General features: G+C 51.1%; 1 protein-coding gene across 1 annotated transcript in view; it reads right to left on the bottom strand.

The window, feature by feature from the left end:
* Positions 1–27,969, bottom strand: part of EHMT1 (euchromatic histone lysine methyltransferase 1) — a 149,307-nt gene that overhangs the window by 15,566 nt on the left and 105,772 nt on the right. The window contains exons 11-18 of the mRNA XM_021706811.1: positions 26,721–26,864; positions 24,593–24,819; positions 23,396–23,569; positions 22,712–22,794; positions 21,472–21,578; positions 12,463–12,585; positions 4,901–5,002; positions 3,090–3,194 (exon numbers count right to left, since the gene is read on the bottom strand). Coding sequence (XP_021562486.1) covers positions 3,090–3,194; positions 4,901–5,002; positions 12,463–12,585; positions 21,472–21,578; positions 22,712–22,794; positions 23,396–23,569; positions 24,593–24,819; positions 26,721–26,864 — 1,065 coding nt within the window. The remainder of the gene's footprint in view (positions 1–3,089; positions 3,195–4,900; positions 5,003–12,462; positions 12,586–21,471; positions 21,579–22,711; positions 22,795–23,395; positions 23,570–24,592; positions 24,820–26,720; positions 26,865–27,969) is intronic.

The raw sequence follows: 27,969 nt of genomic DNA, 5'->3' as shown, positions 1-27,969 counted from the left end.
TCTAGCCAACTGTCTGGACAAACTCTCTTTCCAACCTGCTTTCTGTGCAACCCTCTGCATGCCCACGACACTGACTCAGTTCGCCGACCTAACCGAGCAGCGGGAAGATGGCGTCTCTGACGGAAGCCGGAGTCCACGCGGCGGAAGAAGCAGAGATGGAGGCAGCAGAGCAAAGCCGGACTCTCCGACAACTTCTGAAAAGACGGCCGCTCGAGCGAGGTCAGCAGCGTGGCTACCGTGCCGTCTGGGAAACACGTGCAAGCAAAAGGCAGGAGAGTAACACCATAAAGCTTGGGAGGGAGAAATGAAAGGGCGCCATGAGGTGCTTCCACTTGGGGCGATTTCAAAGCCTACTGAAAACGACATCGGTCAAGAAAGCACAGGCCAGACAAGGCTCACACCTGTAATCCCAGCACTTTGGGAGGCTGAGGCAGGAGATGACTTGAGCCCAGGCACTTGAGACCAGCCTGAGGGACATACAAGACCTCATCTCTACGAAAATAAATAAATAAATCAACTTGGGAGGCTGAGGCCGGAGGAATACCTGAGCCCAGGAGTCAAGGCTGCGGTGAGCTGCAGTCATGATACTGCATTCCAGCCTGGGTGACAGAGTGAGACCGCCACTTAAAAACAAAACAAAACAACAACAACGAAAAAAAAACAAGCAAAATATTTGAATAGACCCTTCAACAAAGAAGCTATGTGGATGGCAAATAAGCCCATAAAAAGTGCTTAATGTCGCCGGGCTCGGTGGCTCAGCCTGGAATCCCCCGCCTTTGGGAGGCTGAGGTGAGTGGATGGCCTGAGCTCGCGGGTTCGAGACCCACCTGGGCAGCGAGACCTCATCTCTACAATAAATAAAAAAATCAGCCGGGCGTGGTAGCGCATGCCTGTAATTCCGGCTACTCGGAAGGCTGAGGTGGAAGGATCGCCAGAGCCCAGCAGGTGAGGCTGCAGTGGCCGGAAGCGGCCACTGCACTCCAGCCCGGGCAACCGAGTGAGACTCCAAGTCAAAAAAAAAAAAATAAAAGTGCTTAATGTCATCCATCATGGAAATGAAATTAAGCAAAATAAAACCACAGTGAGATACTATTACACACCTACAAAATCGCTGATATTAGAAAACTAACCCTATCAAGTGCTGAGAAGGATGTGGAGAAACCAGGACTCTCGAAGACTAGAAACAGCACAGCCACTCTGGAAAGCAGCTAAGTAAATCAAACGTGCCCATCTGTGGGTATGACCCAGCTACTCTATCCCCAGGTATTTAATCATGAGAAATGAAGGAATGTATACATATTCAGAGCAGCTCTCTTCCTGAGGGCCAAAACCTAGAAGCAAGCCACATGCCTCCAGCAGGTAAGGATGGACAGGCTGAGACACATCTGAATGAAGGAAAACTCCAGGGCAACCAAAAGGAGCCAGTGGCACAGCAGCACGGACAGCTCTCAGAGTGATCATGCTGACAGGAAGCAGGACACCACGTGGGCTCCTTTTATGTAATACTGGAGCCTGCAAACTGATCCACAGTGAAGGAAGAGCCAAACCGTGGGCCACTGGGCAGTGTGGGCGTGGGCACAGGCATGGGCACGAGGCAGGAGACTCCAGGGAGTAGGTGAGGGACTCCCCATCTTTACCCTGGGGGATGCTTTCCCCAGTTAAAACTCACCCAGTACACGGAGTCTGCCTATTACACATCAACAAAGCAGTTGAATTAATAAAGCATCCTATCATGTAAATAAACAATTTGAAATGTAATCAATTCTTCCATCTCATGGGAACAACCGCCAGGACCACAGAGCTAATGCCTACGGAACCCGGACAGGCTATGCGCTGCCCATGCACCTGGACTGACTACACACCAAGGTGGGTACCGTAGCTGGCCAGGACGTGGGCTGGGCCGCCCTGCATCACCACATAGTCTCCCAGGAGGTCACCTGGACAGGGACACTCAGCTGCGTCTGACCACTGTTTGTGGCTGCCTCAGACTTGGTCCCTCGACTTTGCTTCCCTTCAACCCTCACCTCAAGGTTCCCCATTGCCTTCCACCAGCTCACGGCTCCTCCTGCCATGGCACCACGGTCCTAATGCCCAGTGGGATCAGACTCTGGTAGGAGGAGGCAGAAACACCCTCAAGGGCTGGACACCAGCTACAGAAGCCCTGTGCTCAGGCACAGCCCAGGAGAGCTGCTGCAGCCCCAGGACAGGCTGCCACGGAAAGGCCTGTGTGCCCGAGGGAGGCTGGGGACACTGGCGGATGGCAGTCCCTTTTTCTAGGTGGGAGGCAGAATCTGCTGTTCCCACACACAAGATACTTAATAGTATCTTCTAGAGATCTTTTTGTGCCAAGCCTTCTGGCTTGTCAGTTTAAAGGGTTCATTTGTGGCTGGACTTCGCATGTCTGGCTTCTGGAGACTCTCCATAGAGGCGAACATGGCTCTAAGGGCCACATCGAGTCTGTCCCAGGAGCCGACCCAAGGCCCCCTCACTGTTTCTATCACGCCCATACCCACAGGACCTGCCTGCGTGCCACAGGCTCTGTGGGTCCCTGAAGACCTTCCAGTAAGGCCCCTTTTAAGTTCATCAGCCACCTGCTGTGTTCAGCTGTCACAAGCTGAAAGAGAGTGGCCCCAGAGGACCGGAGCATCCTCCCACCTCAGCTCTGAACCCTACTTTCTGGGCAAACAAATGGGTACTACAAAACTAGCCACCAATGAGACGCCTGAATCACAGTTCAGGAAGCCATGTTGTGGCCACCCACTCACTCCGGCTTCTCTTCGAGGGTGGAGTCAGTGGTGCCATGGCCCCAGCACGCGTCACCAGCCACTGACTACTGTCCTTGGGCCCCGTCACAGTCACGTGGGGAAGCAGAAGGGAAAGCAGAGCAGCAGCGAATGCTCTAAACACGTAGACCCTGGGCAAGGGACCCCCACACCTGCGTGTACTCCACCTTGCAGGAGGTCAGAGCCGCCACAGGTACTAGGGCTCCGCATCTGAGAAGAAAGAACCTTCAAGGGAGCCAAGCCCAGGGTGACCTGGACCCACCCTCTCCAGGACCCACTTCCGGGGTCCTGACGACAGACACTCACGTTGTCCCGGATGTTGGTGTCGGAGCCCTTGGACAGCAATAGTTTCACAAGGTCCACATGCTTGTACTCTGTGGCCCAGATCATGGGTGTCCAGCCTCCATCATCCTGGCATCAAGAGAGAAAACAGGCCCTGTCAGAGGTAGGGGAGACGTGCGGCTGCAAGGATGCTGAGGGCTCCTGCTGCAAGGGCTCTGGATCTCTTGGATGCCATGTCCTCACGCAAGGGACTCTAGGCAGCTCAGAGAGTGTGGAGTGGAGGCAGAGCCAGGCCACCGCCCGCATGCACACAGCCCCACTATGTCAGGCAGATGGAACCCCAAGCTGCCTTGCCCTCTCCAAGTCAGGTTCCTTTGGGGGAACACGTCTACACTCCAGAGAAAAATGCTCCAGTAACTAAGCAGGAACCCTAAACCGTGAGCCCAGACAGACCCAGTGAGCACCATGAGGCTTGGCAGTGCAAGCCCTAGTGATGGCTCCAAGCATGAGAGTCAGACCCATCAGAGCAGCAGCCAAGAGCTGCGGGCAGGGACGGATAGATGGACACCCAGGCCAGAGACCAGCACCCCTGCCCCGCCCCTTCCTGAGGAGGGGGAGCAGGATGCCCACCCAGGCCAGTCTGGTCTGTGGGCCGTTCAGGGTTTTGTTGAGCTGGCTTCCTCCTGCTCCCCGAGTGTGCCCAGTGGTCCTGCATAGTTTCATTTAAGCCAAAAAAAAAAAAGGGACACTTTTCAGGCAGAGCGTCATGCAGCCAGTGTCTGGCCTGGAGGCAGAAGACATGGCCTCCTCCCCAACACCTCTGAAAGGACTCTCTGCACATCCCACAGCCCCACATTTTGTTGGTACACACAGCAGCTTCCACTGTTAAGACTGACCTCCCTTTGCAGGTGAGTGTGGCACTGCAAGCCCTGGGAATACGGCAGGAATGGCACAGAGCTACCTCCAGAGTTAGTCCCAGTTGGGGACTCACAGCAACCCGGCCAGATGGACAAGGACAAAGAGGCAAGGAGGCAGAACAGACTCGGGGTGCTTCAGAGGAGTGAACAGGGAGGGCCCAGCCTGTGAACTGCTGCGGCAGGGCTGAGGCCTCGGAGGGCCTGGGAGCCTAGGCGTGAACAATGGAGCAGACAAGGCCTGGACTAAAAGATGCAGTCAGAGCCCCCTGAGGGAAGGGACAGTATGAAGACAAGACCCATCCCAGAGCCACGAGTGCACAAGGGAGGAACCCCAGTGCGTGTTGAATGGCGTTGGGCCTGCCATTCTCTGTTCTCCCCAAGCATTCCCCAGTACAACGAGTAGCTACAGGTATTCACTCTATGTCAGCACTGAGTATGCTCCACAGAACTCAGGTTTAAGTACAAAAGGCAGAGGCCCTGTCCTGTAGTCCTGGTAGTGGGATGAGGACAGATAAGCAGAAAAAGAGCCAACACACAGGAGATGGCGGCCAGTACCAGGGAACGAGCTGGGCAGGAAGGAAGACAGGCTGCCACAGAGAGGGCTGGGCTGTCATGGAGCACAGAGGCCAGGGCCCTCTGTCAGGTGGTAACATCCAGACACAGACCTGACGGAGCTCGGGGCAGCCCAAGAGGACACAAGGAGTCCCAACGGGGGACAGTGCAGAGACCGCCCTGGGAGTGAGCCTGCAGATGGACCAGGGAGAAAGGGAGAGGATGTGGCCTTCCAGGGCCCCAGGATTGGCTAACCCTCTGGCAGAAGGCAAGCCTTGGAGGTAGGTGGGACCAGGGCGGCTGCAGAATGAGAACAGCAGCTGGGTCCAGGCAGGGCACTGTCATTCTCGGGAGGCATGGCTTTACCTGGCAGTTGACGTCCATTTGTCCATTCGAAAGCAGATACTGGACCACATCATAGTGGCCTTTCTTGGCAGCCAAGTGCAAACACGTAGAGCCCTCTGCATCCTGCAACACAAATACCATTTAGGTCAGAGGAACCACACTGTAACTCCAGTATGTCAGCCTGAACGCAGGACCACAGAAGGACCCTGTGCCCACCACGAGTGAGGGACTAACCATCCTGCTGGCATGACAAGGAGATCCAGGCCAAGGGGCAAGGCTGATTCCGAAGGTACAGCCAGGACTCAAGTCCTGTCCACAAACCCTGCTGCTCACTGGGCCCGAGTTAATGGTCACACAGCTTGTTTAAACCAGTGCGAATGACTCAGCAGTAGTTGTCCACATGCCACAGAAATTATAATCAGAGATGACAAAAAGAACAGGACGAGGCAGAGGGGCCAGCCCACCCACATCCCCGCAGACCACGGCACGCACTCTGCCTGCCGACTTTCATCTCCTTTGGCTATGGGCACATCTTCTCATTTGCCTTTAACTCTGTTTCCTCAAAGACACTAAACAGATCAGAGGATCAGGCCACTTCAAGGAAAAGAAGAGACCCAGGGGAGGTTAGAACCAGGAAGCTCCAGGAGAGCGCTCGTCCTATGTAGGTCACACGGTCACACCTCCACCAGTCTCTCCCTTGGCTTGTCCTTCACCTCTCTTCCAGATCCTCTCTGACCATGTGCCTTTACTGCCTCTCTCTCCCTTATTTCTCTTGTCAGTGCAGCAATCCAATTGTAATGTGTAATACATTTCTAATCAAACTGTGTTCATCAGGAGGTCCCTTTCTCAAGAAAAGCCTGCACATCCCTTGTTGTTGGTGATCAGAATCATTTTATTATAAATGCAAAATGTATGGTTGCTAGATTAAGGGCATGCCTTATTTTCATGTGTCCTTAATCACTGGAACAGGTGCAGCTGACCATCCCTAAATGCTAGAAAACTGCTGGAGAGTTGAGGACAGAAGCAGGCGCAGCTGGCAGAGAGCTGCAGTTCTGCCTCAAGCAGCTATAAGATAAACACCAGGAGAGGGAGCTCCGTGAAGTAGCCTAGATGGCACGAGATCTGGGACCTCAGGCAGAAGAAGGGCAGAGGCCGTGAGAGGCCACAAGGGCTGGGAGCAGGAAAGGTTGGGAGCAGCGAGGGGAACCATGCAAGAACAAGACGTGAGGGCTGTGGTGGGGAAAGGCCATTGTCTGGTCCATCCAGAGCAGCTAGTCACGGAGCCGCACTCAGACAAAAACACAGTGCCACCACTCACCCAGGCAGCATGCCACGCAGCACCCTGTCTCTTGTCTTTTCCCTCCTCCCCAGTAATCACTGTGCTGAATTTCTTCTTTATCATTCTGAGGCATCTTGTGATACTTTGCTACACATGTATCCATAAGCAATTTTATACCTTTTTAGCCTACAGAGTGGTGTACACCTTCTGCAATTCGTATTTGGTTTAACACTGTGTCTCTGAGCCTTATCTTGGTAGATGACCTTGTCACAATTGTTCAATAATTTCCAGTTTAGGTAATCCTAGCTGAGGAACACAGTTGTTCCTGACTTTCTGCTAGAGATACAGTGACGATTGCCTTGTTTCCATGTGGAGGAGCTGACCATGGTCGTGTCCCCAGAACTGCTGTGTTTTAGCAACACAAACTTTCATCCTTGTACCCAATCCCCACAGTGGCAGGAAGGAACACATCTGCTTGCACCTCACCAATGCAGGTTTGTCCGACACAGTGGGTTTTATGAAACTCAGTGACTACAAAAATGGCACCTGGGTCCTCCTCTTAAAGACAGCACGCTTTCACTTGCCTGCTGGCCCTTTCTATTTCCTCTCCTGCAAACTCCCTATTTATGCTCTTTGCTCATCTTTCTTTGGAGCTTTACCTTATTTGTAGTTCTTTCTATTTCTAGATATTCATCTTTTGCCAGTGTTTTGGCAAAACCTTCTCCCAGTCTGTAGACGGCCTTTCTGTATGCTTTGTGACATCTCTTGTTGAATAGCAACTCTTAAATGCTATTTTTTTTTTTTGAGTCGGAGTCTCACTCCTTTACCCAGGCTGGAGTGCAGTGGCACGCATGCTCACAGTCACTCCACCATTAACCTCCTGGGCTCCAGCGAGCCTTCCCGCCTCAGTCTTCTGAGTAGCCAGAATTATAGACGTGCACTACCACACCTGGCTATTTTTTACATTTTATTTTATTGTAGAGATGAAGTCTCACCAAGTTGCCTGGGCTGGTCTTGAACCCACAGGCTCAGGCAATCCACTCACCTCGGCCTCCCAAAGTGCTGGGATTACAGGCTGAGCCACCGAGCCCGGCCTCAACTCTTAAATTATAATGCACCTGACTTGATCGCTCATTCTTTTTTTTGAGCCAGAGTCTCACTCTGTCGCCCAGGCTAGAGTGTCACAGCATGCTCACGAACAACCAAGTGTCGACCTGCTGGATTCAGGCAATCCTTTAGCCTCAGTCTTCCAAGTAGCTGAACTACAGGTGCGTGCTACCACACCTGGCTAATTTTTTTATTTGTTGTAGAGATGAAGTCTCGCCAAGTTGCCCAGGCTGTTCTTGAACCCGTGGGCTCAGGCAATCCCCTCACCTCAGCCTCCCAAAGTGCTGGGATTACGCTTGAGCTACCGCACCCAGCCATCATTTATTCTTATGCCGCTCTGTGTCCTGTTTAAGAAATCCTTCTCTGACTGGATCCCAAAGGCAGCCTTCCCTGTGATGTTCTAAAGGACTTGCAATTCTGTCTCTCACGTTTGATTCTTGTGCACGGCTCGTGTTTTTCCATATTTTTGTTCTCACATCTGCGTCTTCATTTCTACAGCTAAAGGACGCAACTGATTCTTGCCTTCTTATCAAGTCATACAAACCTCTGTCATTTAAAAGGAGAGTTGAGTCTACTGTAGTGTAACTGTTGACATAATCAGGTTTAAATCTATCCCTTTACCATTTGTTTTCTATCTGCCCATCTGTTTTACTCTTCCTTCCCTGTATTTTAGTTGCACAAATTATTTTTCAGTATTCCATTTTACTTCCTGTCCTGCTTCCCTCACTCCATAAAGAAATATTTCTGTTGTTTTATTCGTACCTTCTCCAGGGATTACAATAGCAATCTTTATCCATTTACTTAGACTAATACTTTATCACCTCCAATAACAAAACAACTTTATAACAGAAAGATTTCAGTTATATACTGCTTTCTCTTTATGCTATTATCACATATCTTACAGCAAGTCTTCAAGCAATGTCATTTTGTTCTGACAAAGATGAGGAGAAAAATGGATTCCCAGCTGGGGCCAATGGCCGTGGAGTTTGCTTCTCCCCCATATCTGCGTGGATTTTCTCCAGTACTCTGCTTTCACCCACATCTCAATTGTGTGGACAGCAGAAGAACCGGCATGTCTGCACTGTTCTAGTCTGGGAGAGTCAAGGGGTGTGGGTGTAAGCGCACCCTGCCATGGGACAGCACCCTGCTATGGGCTGGCTCCCACCCAAGCTACCGGGAAAGGCTCCAACCACCCTGAGATGAGTAACTGGATAAATAATGATTTTGCTTATTTCCCGTAATCTTTCTGAAGTGTATGTATACACTTACACTGACTTCAATGGTGAGTATTGGAAGTATGTGGGTCTGTCTTTAAAAGTTTGGTGCTGTTTTTGTGGCCAGAAGTTCACCACAAAATTCTGCTCTTGCTTCTATCAACCAGCCTACAGTAAAGTTGGTCATTCCACTTAAAGTTGCAATTCCCAAGAACCTACCAACAATGCTGAGTAAGGACTTCCGCACTTCTAAGTGTGTGTAAACTTCACCTTGTCACATTACTGTTGTTTAAACAGCCTCTTATCTTTTAGGAAATACACAGAAGAAACAGTCTTCCATTATTTGCCATTTCTGGTGCTTTTCATTCACTTCCCAAGGGCTGTGTTTTCCTTCTGGAAGTTTCAATATTCTCTTCAGCATACATCTACTAATGAATCCTATCTGTTTGTTTTTTCCATCCAGAACTGTTTTATCTCACCCTCATTTTTGAAGGATACTTTTACTGGCTGTAGGCTTCTGGGCTCATTTTTCTCAGGTCTTGTTACTTTCAACACACAACACATACCAGTCCATTGACCCAAGCCTCCTTCATCTCAGATGACAGTTATGTTTCGTGATGTTGCGCCTGGACATGACATGCTGTTTTTTCTCCAGCTGTCTTAAGGTTATCTTTTCATGTACGGCTTTCGACAGTTTGAGTGTGCCATGCTTAAAGGGTATGGTGCTGTCTGTTCTTGTCCTGGGACTGGCTGCGTGTCTTAGATCTGTAGGTGCTGCTTTCCTCCAAACTTAGGGCACTTATGACTGCTACTTTGAACACATCCTTTTCGCCAGGGTCTTGGGACCCTACGTGTGCATGGCGGACAGTCTGACACGATGCTATCATCTGCTTTGCAGGTCGAATGACCTCTAGGGCTCAGTCTCGTTTTCAGCCTTAATCCTTTCCTCCACTACATTCGCTCTGTCAAGTGCACCTTGCGTGTTCCACTCCACACACTTCACAGCTGTCCCCCAGCAACACCGCCACCGGCCCTGGTCACTCCTCTCCAAGGGATTGCCCAGGGGGGTCCAATCACGTCAGCAAGCCCTGAACTCCAGTCTCTTGCGTCTTCAGTTCAGTGGGGACTGTGGTACACTAGCTCTTGGTAACAAGGCTGGGAAACGCCCCAGCAGACAAATTTGTGAACGTGAAGCTTACTCACCTGCCATGAGGCCAAGGACTACTAATAGTTATCTATAGAAAAACTAAAGTCTCCCATATCTGAAAAGTCACTAAAAACAAAATAAAGGACTAAATACAAACTTGAAAAAATATCTGTAACAAATGTGAATAACTACATACAAAAAAAAGTTGATTTTAACCAGAGCAAGTTAAAAGAGTAAAAAAGAACACTCCAAAACACTTTTGCATATTGATTATTAACATTAAAAAAAACAAACCTGTAACACCCAGCATTGGCAAGGGCTAGGGAAATGAGTGCTCAGGTACTACTGGGGCAATTTACAAAGAGGTATAAAAAGCCTTAAAAATGTTTCTATATTTTGATCAGCAATTCCACACCCAGAAATCTGTCCTGAAGAAGTCATATGCAAATATTTAGCTATAAAAATGTTTACTGAAATGATGTCATAATATTTAATAAAAGAAAAATAGTGAAAGTTTAATTTGATATGAAAAAAGTTGATAAAGTAGAACAGGGAGTATAATCTTTTTTGTTGAAAAACTGTGTGTTAATATAAAAGACTGCAAGAATTTTTTTATGCCTTTGTTGTGGTGATACATGATATGGAATCATTATGTTATACACCCATCACCGCTCTCTATTTCCAGCACTTTGTAGTCATAAGCAGCCCTTGGCAATCAATTGCTCATCCACTCACTGTCCCCCTGAAACTCCTAACCCACCCTGTCACTAGGACTCTCACTACTCCAGTACCTCTCATCAGCACAGTCACACAGGGTTTGCCCTTCGGTGTTCAGCTTCTTTCACTCGACATAATGTCCTCAAGGTCCATCCAGGCTACAGCAGGTGTCAGAAGTGAACTGCTTTTTAAGGCTGAGTGCCACCCCACTGCATAGATGGGCCACATTTATTTGTTCATGCATTCATCTGTTGATGGACACTTGGGATGTTTCCATCTTTTAGCAATTGTGAATAAGGCTGCAGTTAACACTGCTGTACAAATATCTGTTTGTGCCCCTATTTTTCACTTATTTGAGTGTATACCTAGTGGAATTGTTGGATCATATGGTAATTCTATGCTTAGCTATTTAAAGGACCACAAACTGTCTTCCATAGCTACAGCATTTTACATTACCACTAGAAATGCACAAGGGTTCCAATTTCACCACATTCTCGCCAACACTCATTTTCCAGTTTTTAGAGGGTAGCCATCCTAAAGGGTGTGAAGTGGTATCTCACTGTAGTTTTGATTTGCATTTCCCTGCTAGCAAATGATGGTGAGCATCTTTTCATGTGCTAACTGGCCATGTGCACACCTTCTTTAGAGAAAAGTCTATTCAAACCCTCTGCCCATTTTTGAATTGGATTCTTTCATTTGTTGTTGTTGAGTTGTAGAACTTCTTTATATATTCTGGAAAATACTCCTTGTCAGATATAAGATTTGCAAATACATTTTCTCTTTCTGTGGGTTCTATTTTCACTCTATTGATAGTAACCCTTGATGTACAAAGTTGTTGATTTTGATAAAGTTTATATATTTTTTGTGCTTTTAGTGTCCTACCCAAGAAATCGTTGCCAAATCCAATGTCATGAAACTTTTCTCCCATGTTTTCTTCCAAGAGTTTTACAGTTTTAGCTCTTAAGTATAGATCTTTGACCAACTTTCCATTAATATTTGAACATGCTGTTAGGTGAGGCTCTGACCTCACTCCTTTGCAGGTGGACATCCAGTTGTGCCAGCACCATTTGTTAAAAAGACCATCCTTTCCTCCACATAATGCTCTTCGTAGGTGTGCCTAAAATCAAGTGACCAAATATACAAGGGTTTATTTCTGGGCTTTTAATTTTATCCCATTGGTCTGTATTTCTGTCTTTATGCCAGTACCACAGTGTTTTCCTTACTGTAGCCTTATATAGCAAGTTTTGAAATCAGGAAGTGTGAGTTCTCCAACTTTGTTCTTTCTCAAAATTGTGTGGCTATTCTGGGTTCCTTGAGATTCTATATGAACTATATGAAGAGTTTTTCTATATCTGTGTAAAAAAAAAAAACCGTTGGGTTTCATGGACTCTATAGATTGCCTAGGTCACTCTATACACATCTGTGAAAATGGGATGTCCTCCCACTTACTTAGGCCTTCTCTCATTTCTTTCAGCAGCATTCTATAGTTTGCAGCACACTTTCACCTCCTTTGTTAAACTTATTCCTAAGTCACCTCGTTTGTTAAACTTATTCCTAAGTATTTTATTCTCTTTGATGCTATTGTAAACGGAACTGTTTTCTTCATTTCTTTCTCGAATCGTTCATTGCAAGGATACAGAAATGCAACTGACTTCTGTGTGTTGGTTTTTTATCCTGCTACTTTGCTGAATACTTTTGTTAGCTAACAATATATTTGTGGGTTCTTTAGTATTTCACATATAAAATCGTATCATCTGTGAACAGAAATAATTTTACTTCCTCCTTTCCAACATGAATGCCTTTTGTTTTATTCTTACCTATCTACGCTGGGTGGAAAACAGAGAAGGGCTGTGTACCAAATGGAGGCCACCACCGCCTTTAACCCAGCAAATCCTCATTCGTTAACCTGTCTGCTGCCAGGCCTGTGGATCTAGTGCTCACCAGTGTATTTAATTAACAAGCCAAGTGATCAAGCAAGGCAAAGTGACTCCTCTGAACAATGGGCAAATGTGTGATGACACCAATTCCTGGAGATGCTTCTGCAAGGCCCACCCCTACTCATCTCTCTGAGAAACGTCTACACCCGACACAGGATGGGGATTCTGACAGGTGAGCGTACCTTGGGGTCCACCAGCGCCCCTGCCTTGATGAGGTATTTCACTGCATCTAGGTGGTTGTTTTCTGCCGCCTCCATCAGTGGAGTCCTCTGGTCTTCCGAGCAGGTGTCGATATTGGCGCCCGCCTGGTGAAACAACAGTTCAGGGCATGGAGAGTGGCTGCTGTGGCTACCCGCCGTGAGACATGGTTCACATGTTCCCCCATCAGACAAGGGGCGCTGCATCAAACCTGTTTTGTTTACCCACGATGTCTACAGCTTCTAAAAATACACTCAAAAACTCACATATCCATTACTCTCAAGCCTTTAGTTCCAGCAGAACGTTTCTGCTAGATTTCATTTTACCTCTAAACTAACTTAGTAGAAAATGTTACAGCACGGTAGAGTGCCAACACCATCCGAAATGAGAGGGACGGTGACAACTTCTGACGCAGGCCAAGTGGAGGAAAGGGACGGCCAATCCCAAGCTGCCAGACCCACACAACACTGAGTTCATCAGCCTGCTGCCTCCTTCTCTGGTTGAAATAAACAGAACAGAAACTACTTCGCAGTGGCATGTATTTTGGTGCTTTTTCCAGCTTTTCCAATCAAGTGTGAAATGAAAGACTAATGAGCTAGCAGGTATACACAGGACATTTTGTTTAAAACTTAAGGAGCCCCCAACTTTAACGCTGGCTGTGTGCTGAAAGCAAACCAGCTGTCTGCAGCTAAAAGTGTCTCTCCACGAGGAAAAACTCTCCTAACTGCTTAGACTCATGTACAAAGAGCTAATAAGTAGTTTACAAAATAAATATCCTGAAAAAGGGTAGAAAATAGTACTGTTTTTACTACCAGCAATTAACACACTCACTTTCCCAATACTGAGAGCAGATAAAAACTTAAAACAAAACAAATAAAGCTGGTTGCCAAAAACTTTTGTCTTAAAGCACAAGTGAAATGGTCTTTTCTAAATTGTTACCTTTTTTGTAAAACAGTAGAAAGTTGCAGACATACCCAGTATTTGCCTCAGACACCACTCTGACTAGCATCCTATATGCTGTATTTTTATTCAGATTATAAACCTAAAAAGACAGTCTTCCAAGATGAGGTAAATTCATGTCAGTGGCAACCAGAAACAGAATTTGGAATGACGTCAATGCACGTCAGCGGTCACGAATGAGTTAAAAAACAAAAGTAACACAGTTAAGCCAGAAGTTTTGAACAGACCTAGAATGCTGTATGTGGGAAACAGGTGAGAGTCATAAGGCTCAAAGGAAAGTGAAGATTATCAGGCGACTTTGAGAGGGACAGAACTGGGCTTCACAGGACAGACCGCAGGTCCACAGAGACCAAAGAGAATGAAGCACAAATGCAGGCACGGGCCAAGGGACACAAGGTTGATTTCAAACATGACATTTAAAGTCAAGCTTGGGCTGCCAAATCAGAGGGCAAAGTAAGCCAGAATTCTTCAGCAGCACATTTTAACAAGACAAGTCTTAAAAGCACGGACCATCAGGCAGGGGTGAGGCCCACACAGTGCTGCCAAGGCCTGTGCTGCTGGAGGGGAGTGCTCTGCCAAAGGCTCAGCGCTGCCAGCACGGGGACACACAGCCCAGGCCGACCCCACATCATGGTGAGAGGGCAAAGGGCCGCCACGATAGCCCATGTTGGCTGGAACGGGAGCAGGAGAGCACTGGCCCAGAACCCGGGCAGCACCATGGACAGAGTACCGGCCAGGGAGGGAAGAGCCTGGGCAGGGCAGGGTCCTTCCCCAAGATCGAGGGTTTGGGAAGACCCACAAGCAGCCCTTGGTACGTCCATCTCCAACGAGCTTGCCAGTGGTCAGCTCTACAAGCAACTCAGGAACACAGGGGGCTGAGGCACAGTCAGAGACCTCCCAAAGAACTTCAAGGCACAGAAAGGGACAAGGGGAAGAGAGACTCAAACAGGCCCGTCAGATAACTAGTGGGATTTCCAGAGACAGGCCAGCACAAGCACAGTGAAAAGTCCCACCCCACGTTCAGCAGGAGAGATTGAGGCTGCCTCCACCCAGATGCCGCATGAACATGAGTGGGACCTGCCTCCCACAAGCTCCCAGAGCCCTCGCTGTGAGAGGAGTGGCTGGCACGGACCAAGTCAGAGCCCAGGGGCTCCTGGTCAGTGCAGAAGGCGCTCACCCTCCCCTCAAGGCGCATGACTCACGGAGAACACCCCTCCTGCTTCAAGCTCACACTCTCCACACCGACCAACCACCGATGGTGAGATGAGGCCAGACCTCGCCCACCCCACGTGGCTGCCTCTCCTACACAGGCTGCAGGAGGCAGAGTCGCCCACCCAGGGCCCAGAGGAGGAAGGAGCAGCACCTGCAGCACGGCCAGCTCCCACCTGCTTGGCCACAGCTGCCAAGGGGGCATAAGCCACATGCTCCTGCAGGCGGGAGCTGGCCAGGGTCCCCGGAGAGAGCCAGGCTGGGTCCTCTTCGTGGACGACCACGGGAGCTGGAAGGACTCCACCGCTACCACCTTTCCTCCAGTTGATGCTTCCCAAGGTGCCTCAGGACCTGTGAAGCCCCAGCAAGGGCAACTTCTGGGCAGTCAATGCTGCCTGACGCGGTGGGGCACTAAGGCTGCAGAACGTGCCCTCCCCCAGGGGCTGGCGGATGGGGCATGGCCTCCCAGGGCCTGGGCCCCTCCATGTTGCACAGCCAGCCCTACCTGCTGCCCAGTGCCCGCCCCACCCCGCCAGGGCATCAGTATCAAGAGGCCTCAGGGAAAGGGCCCTAGCCCTGGCTGGCACCACAGAGCAGCCCAGCTCTGGCCAATGCCTAACTCACTCTCCTCTGAGGGGCCTACATGGCTCTTCTGCCCCCTCCTGGGCCCACAAGAGTAGGCAGGGGAAACTTCCAGGGGGAGAGCTCAAGCCTCTACTCAGAGCCAAGGAATGTAGGAAGCCCCAGCCCTGGGGCTGTCCAGCAGGGCCACAGGGCATCGCTCTGGGGCAGCTGCTACCCACTACTTGCCCATTGCCGTTCCCAGTGGGAAAATGCCCTAGATGCCACCACCTCCGTCTCCAGCGTCTGCTTCAACCAGCCCAGCCTACCGGGGGTGACCCTTGAGATACAAGGACTCCAGCGCTGCTCTGGGAAACAGACCCTCCTCCAGGAGCTGCCTCCATGACATGTGGGTCCCGTTGGCTCTCTCCTAGTCTGGCTGGCATGGCTTGAGGCAGCAGCCCCCTCTCCCTCCCACGTCCCCAGCTTGACGGGGAACCCACAAGCAGGGTGTCTGTGGCCACAGAACCCTCACAGCACCAGGCACCAGCCCGCTGGTAGCCCACAATGCTCACTAGACAATGCCACAAGGGACCAGTTGGGCGGGACCCCAGTCCTGGTTGGCTGTGCCTCTGTCGCCCCCATACGAAGAGGCAAGGCTGGAGGAGCCAGGCCAGCCTTCTCAGTTCCCGGCCCCTCCTCCTCTGTCATCTCCCCTCTCTTGCTCCAAGCTTGTGCCTTCTTCTCAGTGTCCACCCATCCCCCGCTGTCACCTCCCCTTCCTCCCCCAATCCAGGTTGGGCAAGTGAGAGTCCAACGTGGGCCTAGCATGAAATTCTGCCCTTCTGCATCTGTCTGGGAAGGACGCAAAGGTATTAGGGAATACAGACTGGTGCCTAAATGGTCTGGTGGTGTGGAGAAAATCACAGTAAAGAAATTTACATTTTTTAAAAAGTGAGATGAGGGAGGCGAGATGACTTCAGACACGAGAGCACAGACCATGCGGGGTGCTCCCCAGGGAACAACGAAGTGGACAGGGCAGATGAGTCGACAGCAACACCAGAGCCAGGAGCTCATGCAGGCATAGCACCCGACCCTGAGGGTGACTAACACAAACCCCAGTGGGGGACACACTCCGGGCTCAGGGGCTGGTGAGCGGGCTAGCGGTGACCCCAGGATGCTGCATGATGGACCCTCCAGGTGTCCCATGAGCCAGACCACTGCTGTCCCCAGTGCCAAAAGGGGCTGGCGCTGACTCAGGCCAGCTGTGAAGAAGCACTCTGCGCCATAGAATTTCTCCACCCACGCAGGGGCAGTGGCCCACCACGTGCCAGGACCCTCGAGGTGGAGCTCTTCTGGCAGAGGGCACATTCTTGCTCTTCTTTAATGCTGTTCCTTATGTATCCTAACAGCCTCATGTGGTGGGACCCACTCTGTGCCATGCGGCAGGGACCCGGGGGGACACAAATGAAAGGAGCCCTCACGATGAAAATGAAAAGGATGGACAAAAACAAATACTGCTTCAAGGGGCTCCTGAGTTGGTACAGGACACTCTGTTCACAGACAGATAAAGCCAGGAGCCCCAAGAGGTTAGGCCAGGGCAGGACGGCCCCGAGACACATGCTGACTGACACCCACGTCATTCTCATGGCTGCTTCTGGCCAGAGCCACCCAGTGAGGACTGTGAGATGTCCCCACAAATGCTGGAACCCTTAGCAACATCCCTTCAGATCCTGAGCACACTGGAAATAGAGCCATGGGCTCCTCCTGAAGAGTCTCAGGAAAACTACCTAGGTTCCAAGGGGATTAAAAAGCCACAAAATAGAGATTCCCCAAGATCAGCAAGTGAGCCTTGCAACTTCATGGTGCAACTGAACACCAGGCTGAGGTCCCAACTGACAGCGGGGCCAGGTGGGCCAGGTCCCCTGTGCGGGCAGCCAATACTGAGGGACATGAAGATTTCCTATTCACAAAGGGACCCCCAAGTTGATGCACTTAATTTTATTTCATAGCACTTGAGACTTGCAGAAGCCATAAAAACGAAATCCAGACCTCCTGTGCCCCCTCACAGCCCTGCCGAGAGGCGATGTGGGCCCCAACTAGGCACGCGGGCCCTGTCCCCAAGGCAACGCTGCCGCCACCAACCAGACCCCACCTGTACCTCCCCTGGTTCTGCATGCACTCGTTTGGTTTTCTGTACAAGAAGCCAGGCACAAAGAACCCACACTGTGTGACTCAGGGGACACCGAGGCTCAAGGCAGACAAGCCAAGCCACAATGCTTGAGGGTGACAGCAGTACACACAGAGAGACACACTCTGCACAAGAGCCTGGAGGCCCTGCCCCAGGAGGGGGCACGGGGTCCTGGGAATCAGCACACCATGTCTTCACGGGGACACCAGGCCCACATCATGGCGATGTGTTAAACAGGATGGCCATATGTTAAGGACTTTTCTGTACGCATGATACATCCACACAATATTTACTTATTCTAATGAGTAAGATGGAAGCCAAAGAGAAAGCAATGTCTTGCAGAGGAGTGATAAGTCGGTTGCTCAGGAGGAAGAATGGAGGTCAGAAGACAGTAGATCAGTGGCCATGTGAACTGAGAAACAGCAAGCACACTGGAACTCCAGATCAGGAGGCACTTCAAGAAGCCCCACACCCTCAGCAGACCCCAGCTCACCCTCTCACTAGCTCCTGTGACTCCCAGGGGGTGTCCACCAAGCCCTCTGTCCCGTCTGACCCCTCTCCATCCCTGCCTCCAGATCCATCCTCAGCAGAGGCAGGAACCGCCTCGCCCGACCAGCACCTTCGCGACAACTCGGGGGAAGAAGCCCCTTGGGGTCTGCTCTCTCACGCCCCATAAGACCACAAGAGGCTCCTGCCTTTCCTGGACCACCTCTCTGCCCTGCCCTCACGCCCTCTGAACACCATGGCATCGCCTGGCCTGAGCAGCCTGCCACTTCTGCCTCCATCCAGGTGACAATCCCCAGGCTGGGTGCCCTGGTCTCGCCCCTCCCATGAGCTTGTCTCCACCTGGTCAGCCACTCCTCTCAAGATCATGACCAAGAACCGCAGCCTCGTACCTGATCTCAAGCACACACCACTGTCTCCAAGGCCCTTCTTTGCTTCTCCCTAATACAACCCACAGGCCGGTGGACCCGCTCACCCCTGCTCACTCACATGTGCTTCCTCTTCAGCCTCCAGGAAGCACCCCTGCTCACCATTGCCACACCCCTGCTCAAACCGCCCCTGCCCCCACCTCATTGCACCCTGGCTCACAGTTTCCCCGGCCCCACCTCACTGCAGCCCTGCCTCTGCCAGTGCTGAGCTCGCTTCCTGATGAGCTCACTTGGTCTCAGTCGGTCTCAACTTCGTAAGCAGAATCTGAGTTTGACTTAGAGGGGAGCCGCCAGGACATGATGAAATGTTAAAATGGAACTTCCACACTAATAGTACACGAGAAAGTGACAATTACAATAAAAATCCACCTAAAGGAGGGCAACAAAAAAGCGAGCAGCACTTGAGCTTCGAAAGGCTGGTGCTGTGCCCGAGTGTGGCCTGCCCCCAGCCAGGTGGTGTTGGGAGAGGCCGGAGAGGCAGGCAGGCCATGAAGATGGACCCATGCCTTCCTCCAAGCCTGGGCTGGCTCTCACAGGGTGGAGCCATTCCCACAAAAGCAGGATGTTCCAAGGGGAGGCTCCCCTTGCGGTTTGCTGTCTTTGCACACAGCCAGCCCCCTGTTTGCTTCCCTGCCTCGTGCTTGAGGCAGCATGAGGGAGTCACCAGATACTGCCCCTCGACCTCAGCTCCGTACAGTTTCCAGAACTGTGAGAAATACATTTCTTTTCTTTGTAAGTCGCCCAATCTCAAGTAATCTTATAGCAGTAGAAAACAGACTAAACCAGCCAGAAATTAAAACTACAATATAAGACACTAAATATACATAAAAGCATGCCAGAAATTACAACTATAACTGAACTAAAGTTTCCTAAAATATAAGTTTGTTAGACTGAGGACTTCAAATTTGAGCTCTATCTTAAAAACATATATATATTCAAAAGAGGAGGAAAACAGTCGGAGGGGACAGGCAAACAGTAACATCTGGCAGCTGTGACTCCAGAAATGGGGGCTGACTGACGAGCTGGAGCACTGTCGAACACGAGTGCAGCAGATGGCGTGGCCCACGGTGCAGCCCGAGAGTCTCTCTGGGCTCCAAGGAAGAACCAGGCAGGCGACTGCCCAAGGGACGGGTCCTTTCCAGACAACATCAGGGGTTCAACAAGACATCAAGTCCTGCAGATCGCCCTGCAGCTGACAAGTCCCCCCAACCAGGAGCTACCATCAGCATTTTAGTACTTTAAATATAAGCAAACATCACCAGGCATTTGAGGAAAATCTTTTAAATGAGGAAGACTAAAACAAATAGAGCAGCATACAACTTCAAAATAACCATAATATCATCAAAGGAATAAGGGAAGAACAAGAGGCTATTAAAAAAGGAACTACAGCTAGCTGGGTGTGGTGGCTCATGCCTATAATCTCAGCACTTGGGGAGGCTGAGGCAAGAGGACTGCTTGTGCCCAGGACTATGAAAGCAACATGAGCAAAATAGACCTTATCGCCACAAAAAAAACAAAAAACAAACAAACAAAAAAAATCAGCTGGGTGTGGTGACATGTACCTACAGTCCCAGTCACTTAAGAGGCGAAGGCTGAGGATTACCTGAGCCCAGGAGGTTGAGGCTGGGGCGAACCATGGTCATGCCACTGCACTCCAGCCTGGGTGACAGATCCTGACTCAAAAAAAAAAGGATCAAATTGGGTACAGTGGCTCACACTTTGGGAGGTCGAGGCAGGAGGATCCCTTGAGGCTAGGAGTTCAAGATGAGCAAGACTCCATCTTTTGAAAAAAAATTAGCTGGGCAAGGTGGCTCGCATCTGTAATCCCAGCACTCTGGGAGGCCAAGGCAGGGATCACTCAGGCCAGGAGTTTGAGCTCAGTTTGGGCAACACAGCAAGGCCCTATCTCCTCAAAAAGTTAAAGACAAAAACCAGCCAGCACGGTGACTCATACACCTGTGATCCCAGCTACTGGGAAAAACTGAGGTAGGAGGGACTCTTACCTCAGTTCAAGGCTGCAGTGAACTGAGATAGTGCCCTGCACTCCGGTCTGGACCCGCACTCTTAAAAACAAAAAGGAACCATCAGGGAGCAGGAAAGAACTCTCCAGACTTCAAAACGTGACAGTGCAAATTAAAACTCTCCCAGGAGGTGGACGCTGAAGCAGAGAATGGTACCTAGAAAATGAAACCAAAAGACGAGGAGCCGGTCTGGGCAGGACATCAGTCCAAAAGTCTCAGGAGGAAAGAGCAGAGGTGGGAGGAGGGCCTGTGCACAGAAGACACACAGGACGCCCTCCCCAAGCAGAAGGGCATGGGTTTCTTTCTACATGGCAAGGGCACACAGATGTCCCTTAGATTCAAGGCGGAGTTTAAAAACGGGCTAGTGCTACAATGAGGTGGAACATCAAACCATTGGGGTTGAAGGAAAGTTCCTGAAGTTTCCAGAAAGAATAGGTCACATATGATGGAGTAGAAGTCAGACGGCACAAGATTTACAAGATGTCATCTGAGGAACAAGGGAGCCAACACAGGGGCCAGGAAGGCTGTCTCAAGGGTGACAACAGCACTGTGTGCCGGAGCACAGAGACTAGCACTGCAGTGTGTTCAGAGGTTAAGAATAAGTTAGCAGGAGGTAGCGTCAACCCAGCCAAAAGAAGCACCGGACAATTGTTAACAGCAGGCAGAGCACGTCCTTGCAGGCGACATGGCTCACCTTAGAAAGTGTTCTTGTGATCATCTAAGGAAATTCTGAGGACTAAACAAAAGGAGTAACGCAACCAAGCAATGAGGGGGCAGGAGGGACGGGAAGTGTCTGTGCTTAAGTTCAACTCTAAATTCTCACCTTCCCCAGGAGGAAGTCAGTATGTATTAACAACTAAAAACAAGGCTAAAACAAGCAAATCGAGAAACAGTCACAGAAGCAGCATGTTATTCTTGAGTGTGGTGGAAAATGCCAGAAGGAACAGCCGGAGCCTGACATGGCTGCAGGACCAGGAAGATTGGAGATGTGGGCTTTGTTTCAGTCCCACAGCCCTGTTTGACTTTTTAACGGGAAGGACTATGATTTGCTATTGTTTTGCTTTGATAAAATAAAAAAGAGCAGGTGAAGAGCCCGAGCCGGGCGCCTGCCCACCGAACCTGAACCAGCATGTGGCAGATGTCCACGTGACCAGCCTCCGCCGCGGCATGTAGTGGGGAACGCTTATTCTGGTGCTCCATTTTGAAGTTGGGGTCGATTCCATCCACTGTGAACAAGCACGATTTCAGGTGTCACTTCAGATGCAACCCTGGACACCACCACAGGATTCATGAAGGCTGCTCAGTGCATGGATAGCCGGCGTCCAAACCACAGCCAACTCTGAGCCACACCAGGCCCACCCACAGCCCCTTCCTCTGTCCCACTGGGAGAGCCGGGCCCCACCCCGCTGGGAAGATTTGAGGGAAGGATGCCCATTTCCTACAGCTTTTAACAGGTAGTTCCGTCCAGCAGAACAAGCCTGGCAACCCACACTCTGCCCCTTCCTGCCTTCCCTAACTCTGGAGCTCCTCCTGTGACTCCATGTGCCCAGCCACAGCCTCCCCAGGTCCGTGAGGTAAGGGGGCAGACACACCCTGAGGGAGCGAGGGAGGCCATCGACAGAGGTCCTGGACATGTCTATTCCTGGGAGGTCTGAGTGGACAGTGAGCCCAGAGACCAGCTATGCAGCAGTGAAAAGACCTTATTGTCATGTGAAGTCCATAAGGAAAATGGCCATTTTGGTCAAAGTGAATAAACCTCTCTGTGAGAACCAGCTGTTACGCTTCTTTCGCAACTCACTGTCAGATAAAGGGCTTCTTAGTCACCTGTCTCACTCGAAAGAAGCCGAACTTCAGAGAACCCAAGCCTTGAACTGTGAGCTCAGAGCTCACGTCCTCACCGCGAAGGCTCTCACAAGCACACGGCAGGCACTGGAAAGCCTAACCAGTGAGCTTCTCTCTTAAAGTACAAACGCAAAAACATGTGCCTGACTGCCCCATACTCCAGCCCTCCTCTGTCCACCCACCGCTGCTGCGACCAGACAGACGAGGCGCGCCTGCCTCACTCACGCGCTGCTTCCGCACCTACAGTTCTGCGTGACTGATTAGCACCTGCTGAATCCTGTTTCAGAAATTATAAACTTACAGAGAACATTCCTCGTCACGTGAACAGACATCATGAGAAGGCTAAACACCAGTGGGCAAGCTCTTTTCACTCATCAGAGAACTTGGAGAAACCAAAGTGAGATCGGTCTCGTGCAGGAGGCGTGACCGCCCAACTCTCCGCCCTCCGGGGCCCACATAGCCAGCCTCGAGCCCCCGGATTCCTCGAGCCGCCGCCGGGCAGCAGGCACACACTCACCCAACATGAGCAGCACCTTCTGCAGCTCTCCCTGCCTGGCGGAGAAGTACAGCTGCTTCGGGTGGAAGCGGAGCTTCTTGGGTCTGCGGGAAGCACAGGATGGCGTTGACACGGGCTCCGGCTTGGCAAGTGTGAAGCTGAGGCTACAGAGCTTAGGTGACGCCAAACCGTCAACCCCTCAAGGTCAATTGCACCCACCTCCCTCCTGGGAGACCGGCATCTTGTTGGGACAGTGTGCCTGGCCTCACCCTAGGGAGGGTGATGCCATCCTCAGGGGGAGGAGGACACACACCCCTGTCAGCTAGAATGACGGGCACCTGTTGGGGGCTGTCAGAGCAGCCAGAGGAATGGCCCAAATCTGGCACGGCCCAGATGTGGGGTGGGGCCCAGGAGGGAAACGCCACACCAGTGCCTGCTCTACCAGTCCGAGGGCAGCTCAAGTGACAGCAGTGTCCAAGGGCAATGTCAGGAGCAGCTCACCAAGAATGTCCTCTTAGGACTTCAAAGCTGCCACCTGTTGCTCTTAGCATAATGGAGAGGACAAGAATTTGCAATAATTTCCCAAACGGTATAAAAATACCTATTAACCAAAAAGCAGAAAAGCCCTACGGTGATGCCATGGGGAAAACACAGTGCAGAGGAAGTGAGTCCTGGGCAGCTCTGCACGCACACGCCAGCTCTTACTTTTCCGAGTCCAGGGCAATGAGCGCGCTCTCCAAGGTCTCCTTCCCAGGGCCCTGGGAAAGGCCAGGTGTGGACCTCACCAGCCCCGCAGCTCCCGTGGGATCGAAGCCCTCGGGTCCCTGGGAAGCTGTGCTCTGCGGCTTGTCATCCTCTGAGAGTGGCACTCCAGCAGTGCTGCAGGGAGAGGAATCAGTAAAATGTTGGGTTTCAGCATTACAGAAACCAAGGAAACATAAAACGTGACTGACTCCAACCTGTCCAAATACTCTGCTTCTCCAAGTGAAAGCAACTACGGATTCGCTTACTATCTACATTGTCCCTGGATGAAACTGACTTGAGGAGTAGATCACTCAGAACCGAGGGCAGCTCTCCCAGGACTTCCAGCCTACATCTCAAATCTGCTTTCATGAATGAGCTTCGGGCTCAAGCTAGGAAGAGTGCTCCTCCACCCAACAAATGGAAATCCCACTGGAATTTTGATTCAAAATACACTAAATTTACAGATGACCAGGAAGGAATCCAAACCTTTCTAATAGTTAATTTGGATATGCCAACAATTTTAGTCTCTTTTAAATGACCACCAATGACATTTTCCTCTTCTTTGTATCAGTGTAATAAAGTTCCTTTACTTCCAGGCAGTTTATGGCTTGAGTGCAGTTTTGAAAGGACTTCCTTCATGCTTTTATTTTCTCATAGGATGTGGCTGGTAGGGAACAAGGTAACTGGCTCTGTCTTCATCTTGTCTGACCCTCTTACTTCCAGCTCTACAAACTTTTCAGCTGTTTCTTGTGGATTCTTGTAGGAAGACAATTCCACATGTTCAATGAGTACTTCGAACTCTTTAGATTGCTTTTCTCATCTTCAGTCAAGGCCTTCAAGCCTTAACGCCAAATAATGCAGGACAGACTACAGCAGCTATGGTGAACACTTCAAACATACGCAAGATGCCCCTGCAGTGCCTTGCCACAAACAAAAATACCAGACAGCCACATTAGGGAGGCACTGTGAACTCTGGTTCAAAAACAGGCAAATGAATCTACAAGCCCAAACTGACAGAGACCTACGTACAAACAGCAGCAAATGATTTTCAGTGAGTCCTGAATGCCAGAAAACACAATGAGCGCCAGAGTCAGCTGACGGACTTCTGCACAAGACAGCAAGATAACCACAAGGAATGACTGAGACATTTTCAGGTACCTGCCCGTGGTGGTGTCAGCCCTGCCCTCCAAGGCTGAGCCCTTCTCCTGCCCTGGGGCCAGCGTCACCGTGGAAGTCGTGTCTGCTTTTGCTATGGTCACCTCTTTGGCTTTGGAGGTCTCCTCCCCGCAGTGGGGACAGTAGCTGGCATTATTGACACGAGAGGCACAGTCTTTGTGGAAACGGTGAGAGATGCTGCTCTCAGGCTGGCACTCCATAAAATTGCCCTACAATCAGAAGACAAGGATCATTTTTTTTAAATGGGAGCCAATGTTAAGAAAAATAAACAAAACTGGTACAGTGTCTGATGGCAGATGGGCAGAGAACGGACTGCGGGAGCTGGGGATGGGCCCAGCCCTGGTCCAGACACCAGCTGGGGAGGAGGAGGCCAAACACACACACACACTCGCACCCCCAGCTCTTCAGAGGGCCCAGGCAGGGCAGAAGCCACTCGGCTGTCCTTCTCACTCCTGGACCCAGGAAGGCCCAGGCTGCGGGAAGCCGTGTGAGAAGGCCTGGGTAAAAGCCCTGATTCTGGAGGCTGACAGGGCCAGATCCAACAACGCAGAACCTCGGGTCACAGTGTGGGGATGCAGGAGCCAAGTGCCCTGCAGAGGTCAGCAGACCCAGTGACAATCCTGGTGATCCCGGGGAGGAACACAAACACAAGAGCGACACGTCCTGCAGAAAGCTCGAGAGAAAGCAGCTTCCCTCGTTTTCAGCAGAAGCAAAAAAAGGGTGTTTGAAGACAGGGGAGGGCCCAGGAGGTGTGAGTCCTCAGAGGACCCCAGAGTGGAGGCTCTTGGCTGGGTCCACAAAGGGCTGCAAGGCACACCGGGGTGTCTGGAGATCACACACAAATGCCCACAGGCACACTCCCATGGACATTCACTCACATTCACACAAGTGCTCACCACAGACACACCTGGACAATCACTCACAGACACACTCAAATGCTCACTCACAGATATACTAACACAGATGCTCACTCACAGACACTCAATCACAGACACACACAAACGCGCACTCACAGACACACACAGATGCTCACTCACAGATATACTAACACAGATGCTCACTCACAGACACACACAAACGCTCACTCACAGACACACACAGATGCTCACTCAGATACACACGCGGACTCACCCACACTCACACGGACATTCACCCATCCCCATATGGATGCTCACTTGCAGACACATGGACACTTACTAGCAGACACACTCACACAGATGTTTACCCCCGCTCACATGGATCCTCCCTCAGACACAGGGACACTCACTCACAGACAAACGGATGTTCACCCACAGACACACTCACACAGATGTTCACTCAGACACAAGGACATTCACTCACAGACACAAAGACACTCACCCGCAGACACACTCAGATGCTCGCTCAAACACACAGATGCTTACTCAGATAACACGGACGCTCGCCCGCAGACACTCACACGGACATTCGCCCACACTCACAAGGACGCTCACTCAGACACACAGATACTCACCCGCAGACGTGCTCACACCTGGATGCTCACTCACAGACATGTGGATGCTCATTCACAGACACACTCACACGGATCCTCCCTCAGGCACAGGGACACTCACTCAGACACACAGACGCTCACTCGCAGGCACACTCACGTGGACGCGCAACCAGACACACTCAGACGCTCTTCCTGGGACCAGGTACTCTTCCTCCCCTGCCCCACAGGGAGGAAGCCCGTCCTTGGTGTCCCCTGGATTCTGGTGAACACAGGCTTTGATGAATGAAGTAACGGATGACACACGAGCCCAGGAGAAACAGTCGCCACACGGCAGCGGGCGCCACACGACTCTTCTGGGGAGAAGGGTGCTTTCTATCCTGGAGGGATGCTCACTGCCACACAAGGAGGGGCTCAGACACCAGGTAAAAGGAGGAAATGAGGGCTGGGGACACCCCACAGCTGTGGTGAGGATTACTGAAGCGTTGGGGACCTCCTGGCGGTACCAGTCCCAGCCAAGCCCCTGGGATACCATCAGCCACCAGATGACCCCAGAGCAGGTAGATGCAGAACAGAAGCCAGTGCTGAGGGCCCAACAGGGTACCCTGCAGAGGCTGTGGAGGAGGCAGGGTGGGCTCTTACCGCCGTGCAGAAGTAGCCACAGCCAGGACAGCACTGGTGCTTCACCATGCGACCCCGGTGGTCTTCACACAGCACCAGGAGTGGGGCCTTGGTGGATGGGCGCATCAGCTCATACTTGACTACGCTATTGGTACACCGGCCCAGCTACAAGCAGAGAGAACAGGGTCAGCATCAGGGCTAGAGGGAGCACACCCCTCCTCCGAGAGCAGGGTTAGCTAGCAGCAGAGCTGAGGAAACGGCACTCCCACCCCAGAGAGCAGAGGTCAGCGGCAAAGCCACAGGAGATGGCATGCCCTCCTCCGAGAATGGGGGTCAGCGTCCGAGTCAAGAGGGACAGTACTCCTCTGAGAAGCGAGTATCAGAGCCAGAGGGTCAGCACCCCTACCCCGAGAGGTCTCCATCAGAGCCAGGGGTCAGCTCCCTTACCCCAAAAGGTCTGCATCATAGACGGGGGGTCCACACCCCCTCCCGAAATCAGCATCAGAGCCAGGGGATCACCATCCCTCCACTGAGAGGCCAGCATCAGAGCCAGAAGGGAAAGCACCCCTCTCCCAAAAGGTCAGTGTTAGAGCCAGGGAGGTCAGCACCCTTTCCCTGCACATCTGGCAGCACTGGGGCAGACGGAAAACCCAGGGAAGGAAGCCCAATGTCTGCACACAGACGACAGAAGATGGCAGTCACATGGCACATCCAGTGGCAGGCATGACAGGCACACACTCTATCAGGGGACAGCTACTCAACTTGCATACAAGTTGAGGAAAGTGTTAGGGTAAAGAGTATCCTGAGCTGAATACTGAAGAAACACGGGTGTGTGCCAGGCAGAACAACTAGCAGTGGGGAACCATGCAGTGAATCATGGAACCCCCTAGAGCCCCCTGCACACAGGACAAGAAGCGGAGACCGTCCGTGGGCCGCTGGAGGGTTCTGAGACTGGGACTTGAGGATCCTCACTGGGGTTGGAAGCCCAGAGGCCACTGGGAGCAGGGGACATGGCACTTTGTAATGTGCCAGACCAAGGTTACTGGTTTGCTATGAGAAGCTAACAGGCAATAGGAAAAGAAACAAAAAACAGACTGGGAGCAGTGGCTTCCAACACTTTGGGAGGCCAAGGCAGAAGGACTGCTTGAGCCCAGAAGTCCAAGACCAGCCTGGGCAACATAGTGAGACTTCATCTCTACATGAAAGATAAAAGAGAAAATAAAAGAAGAGACAGAGAGAGAGAGAGAAACACAGTGAGAACTCGTCTCTA

The sequence above is a fragment of the Carlito syrichta genome, unplaced genomic scaffold, assembly GCF_000164805.1.
Source record: "Carlito syrichta isolate Samal-C Ts95f unplaced genomic scaffold, Tarsius_syrichta-2.0.1 Scaffold316033, whole genome shotgun sequence".
Taxonomy (NCBI): domain Eukaryota; kingdom Metazoa; phylum Chordata; class Mammalia; order Primates; family Tarsiidae; genus Carlito; species Carlito syrichta.
Note: the sequence above shows the minus strand (reverse complement) of the source record. Positions and strands in the feature narration are given on the sequence as shown.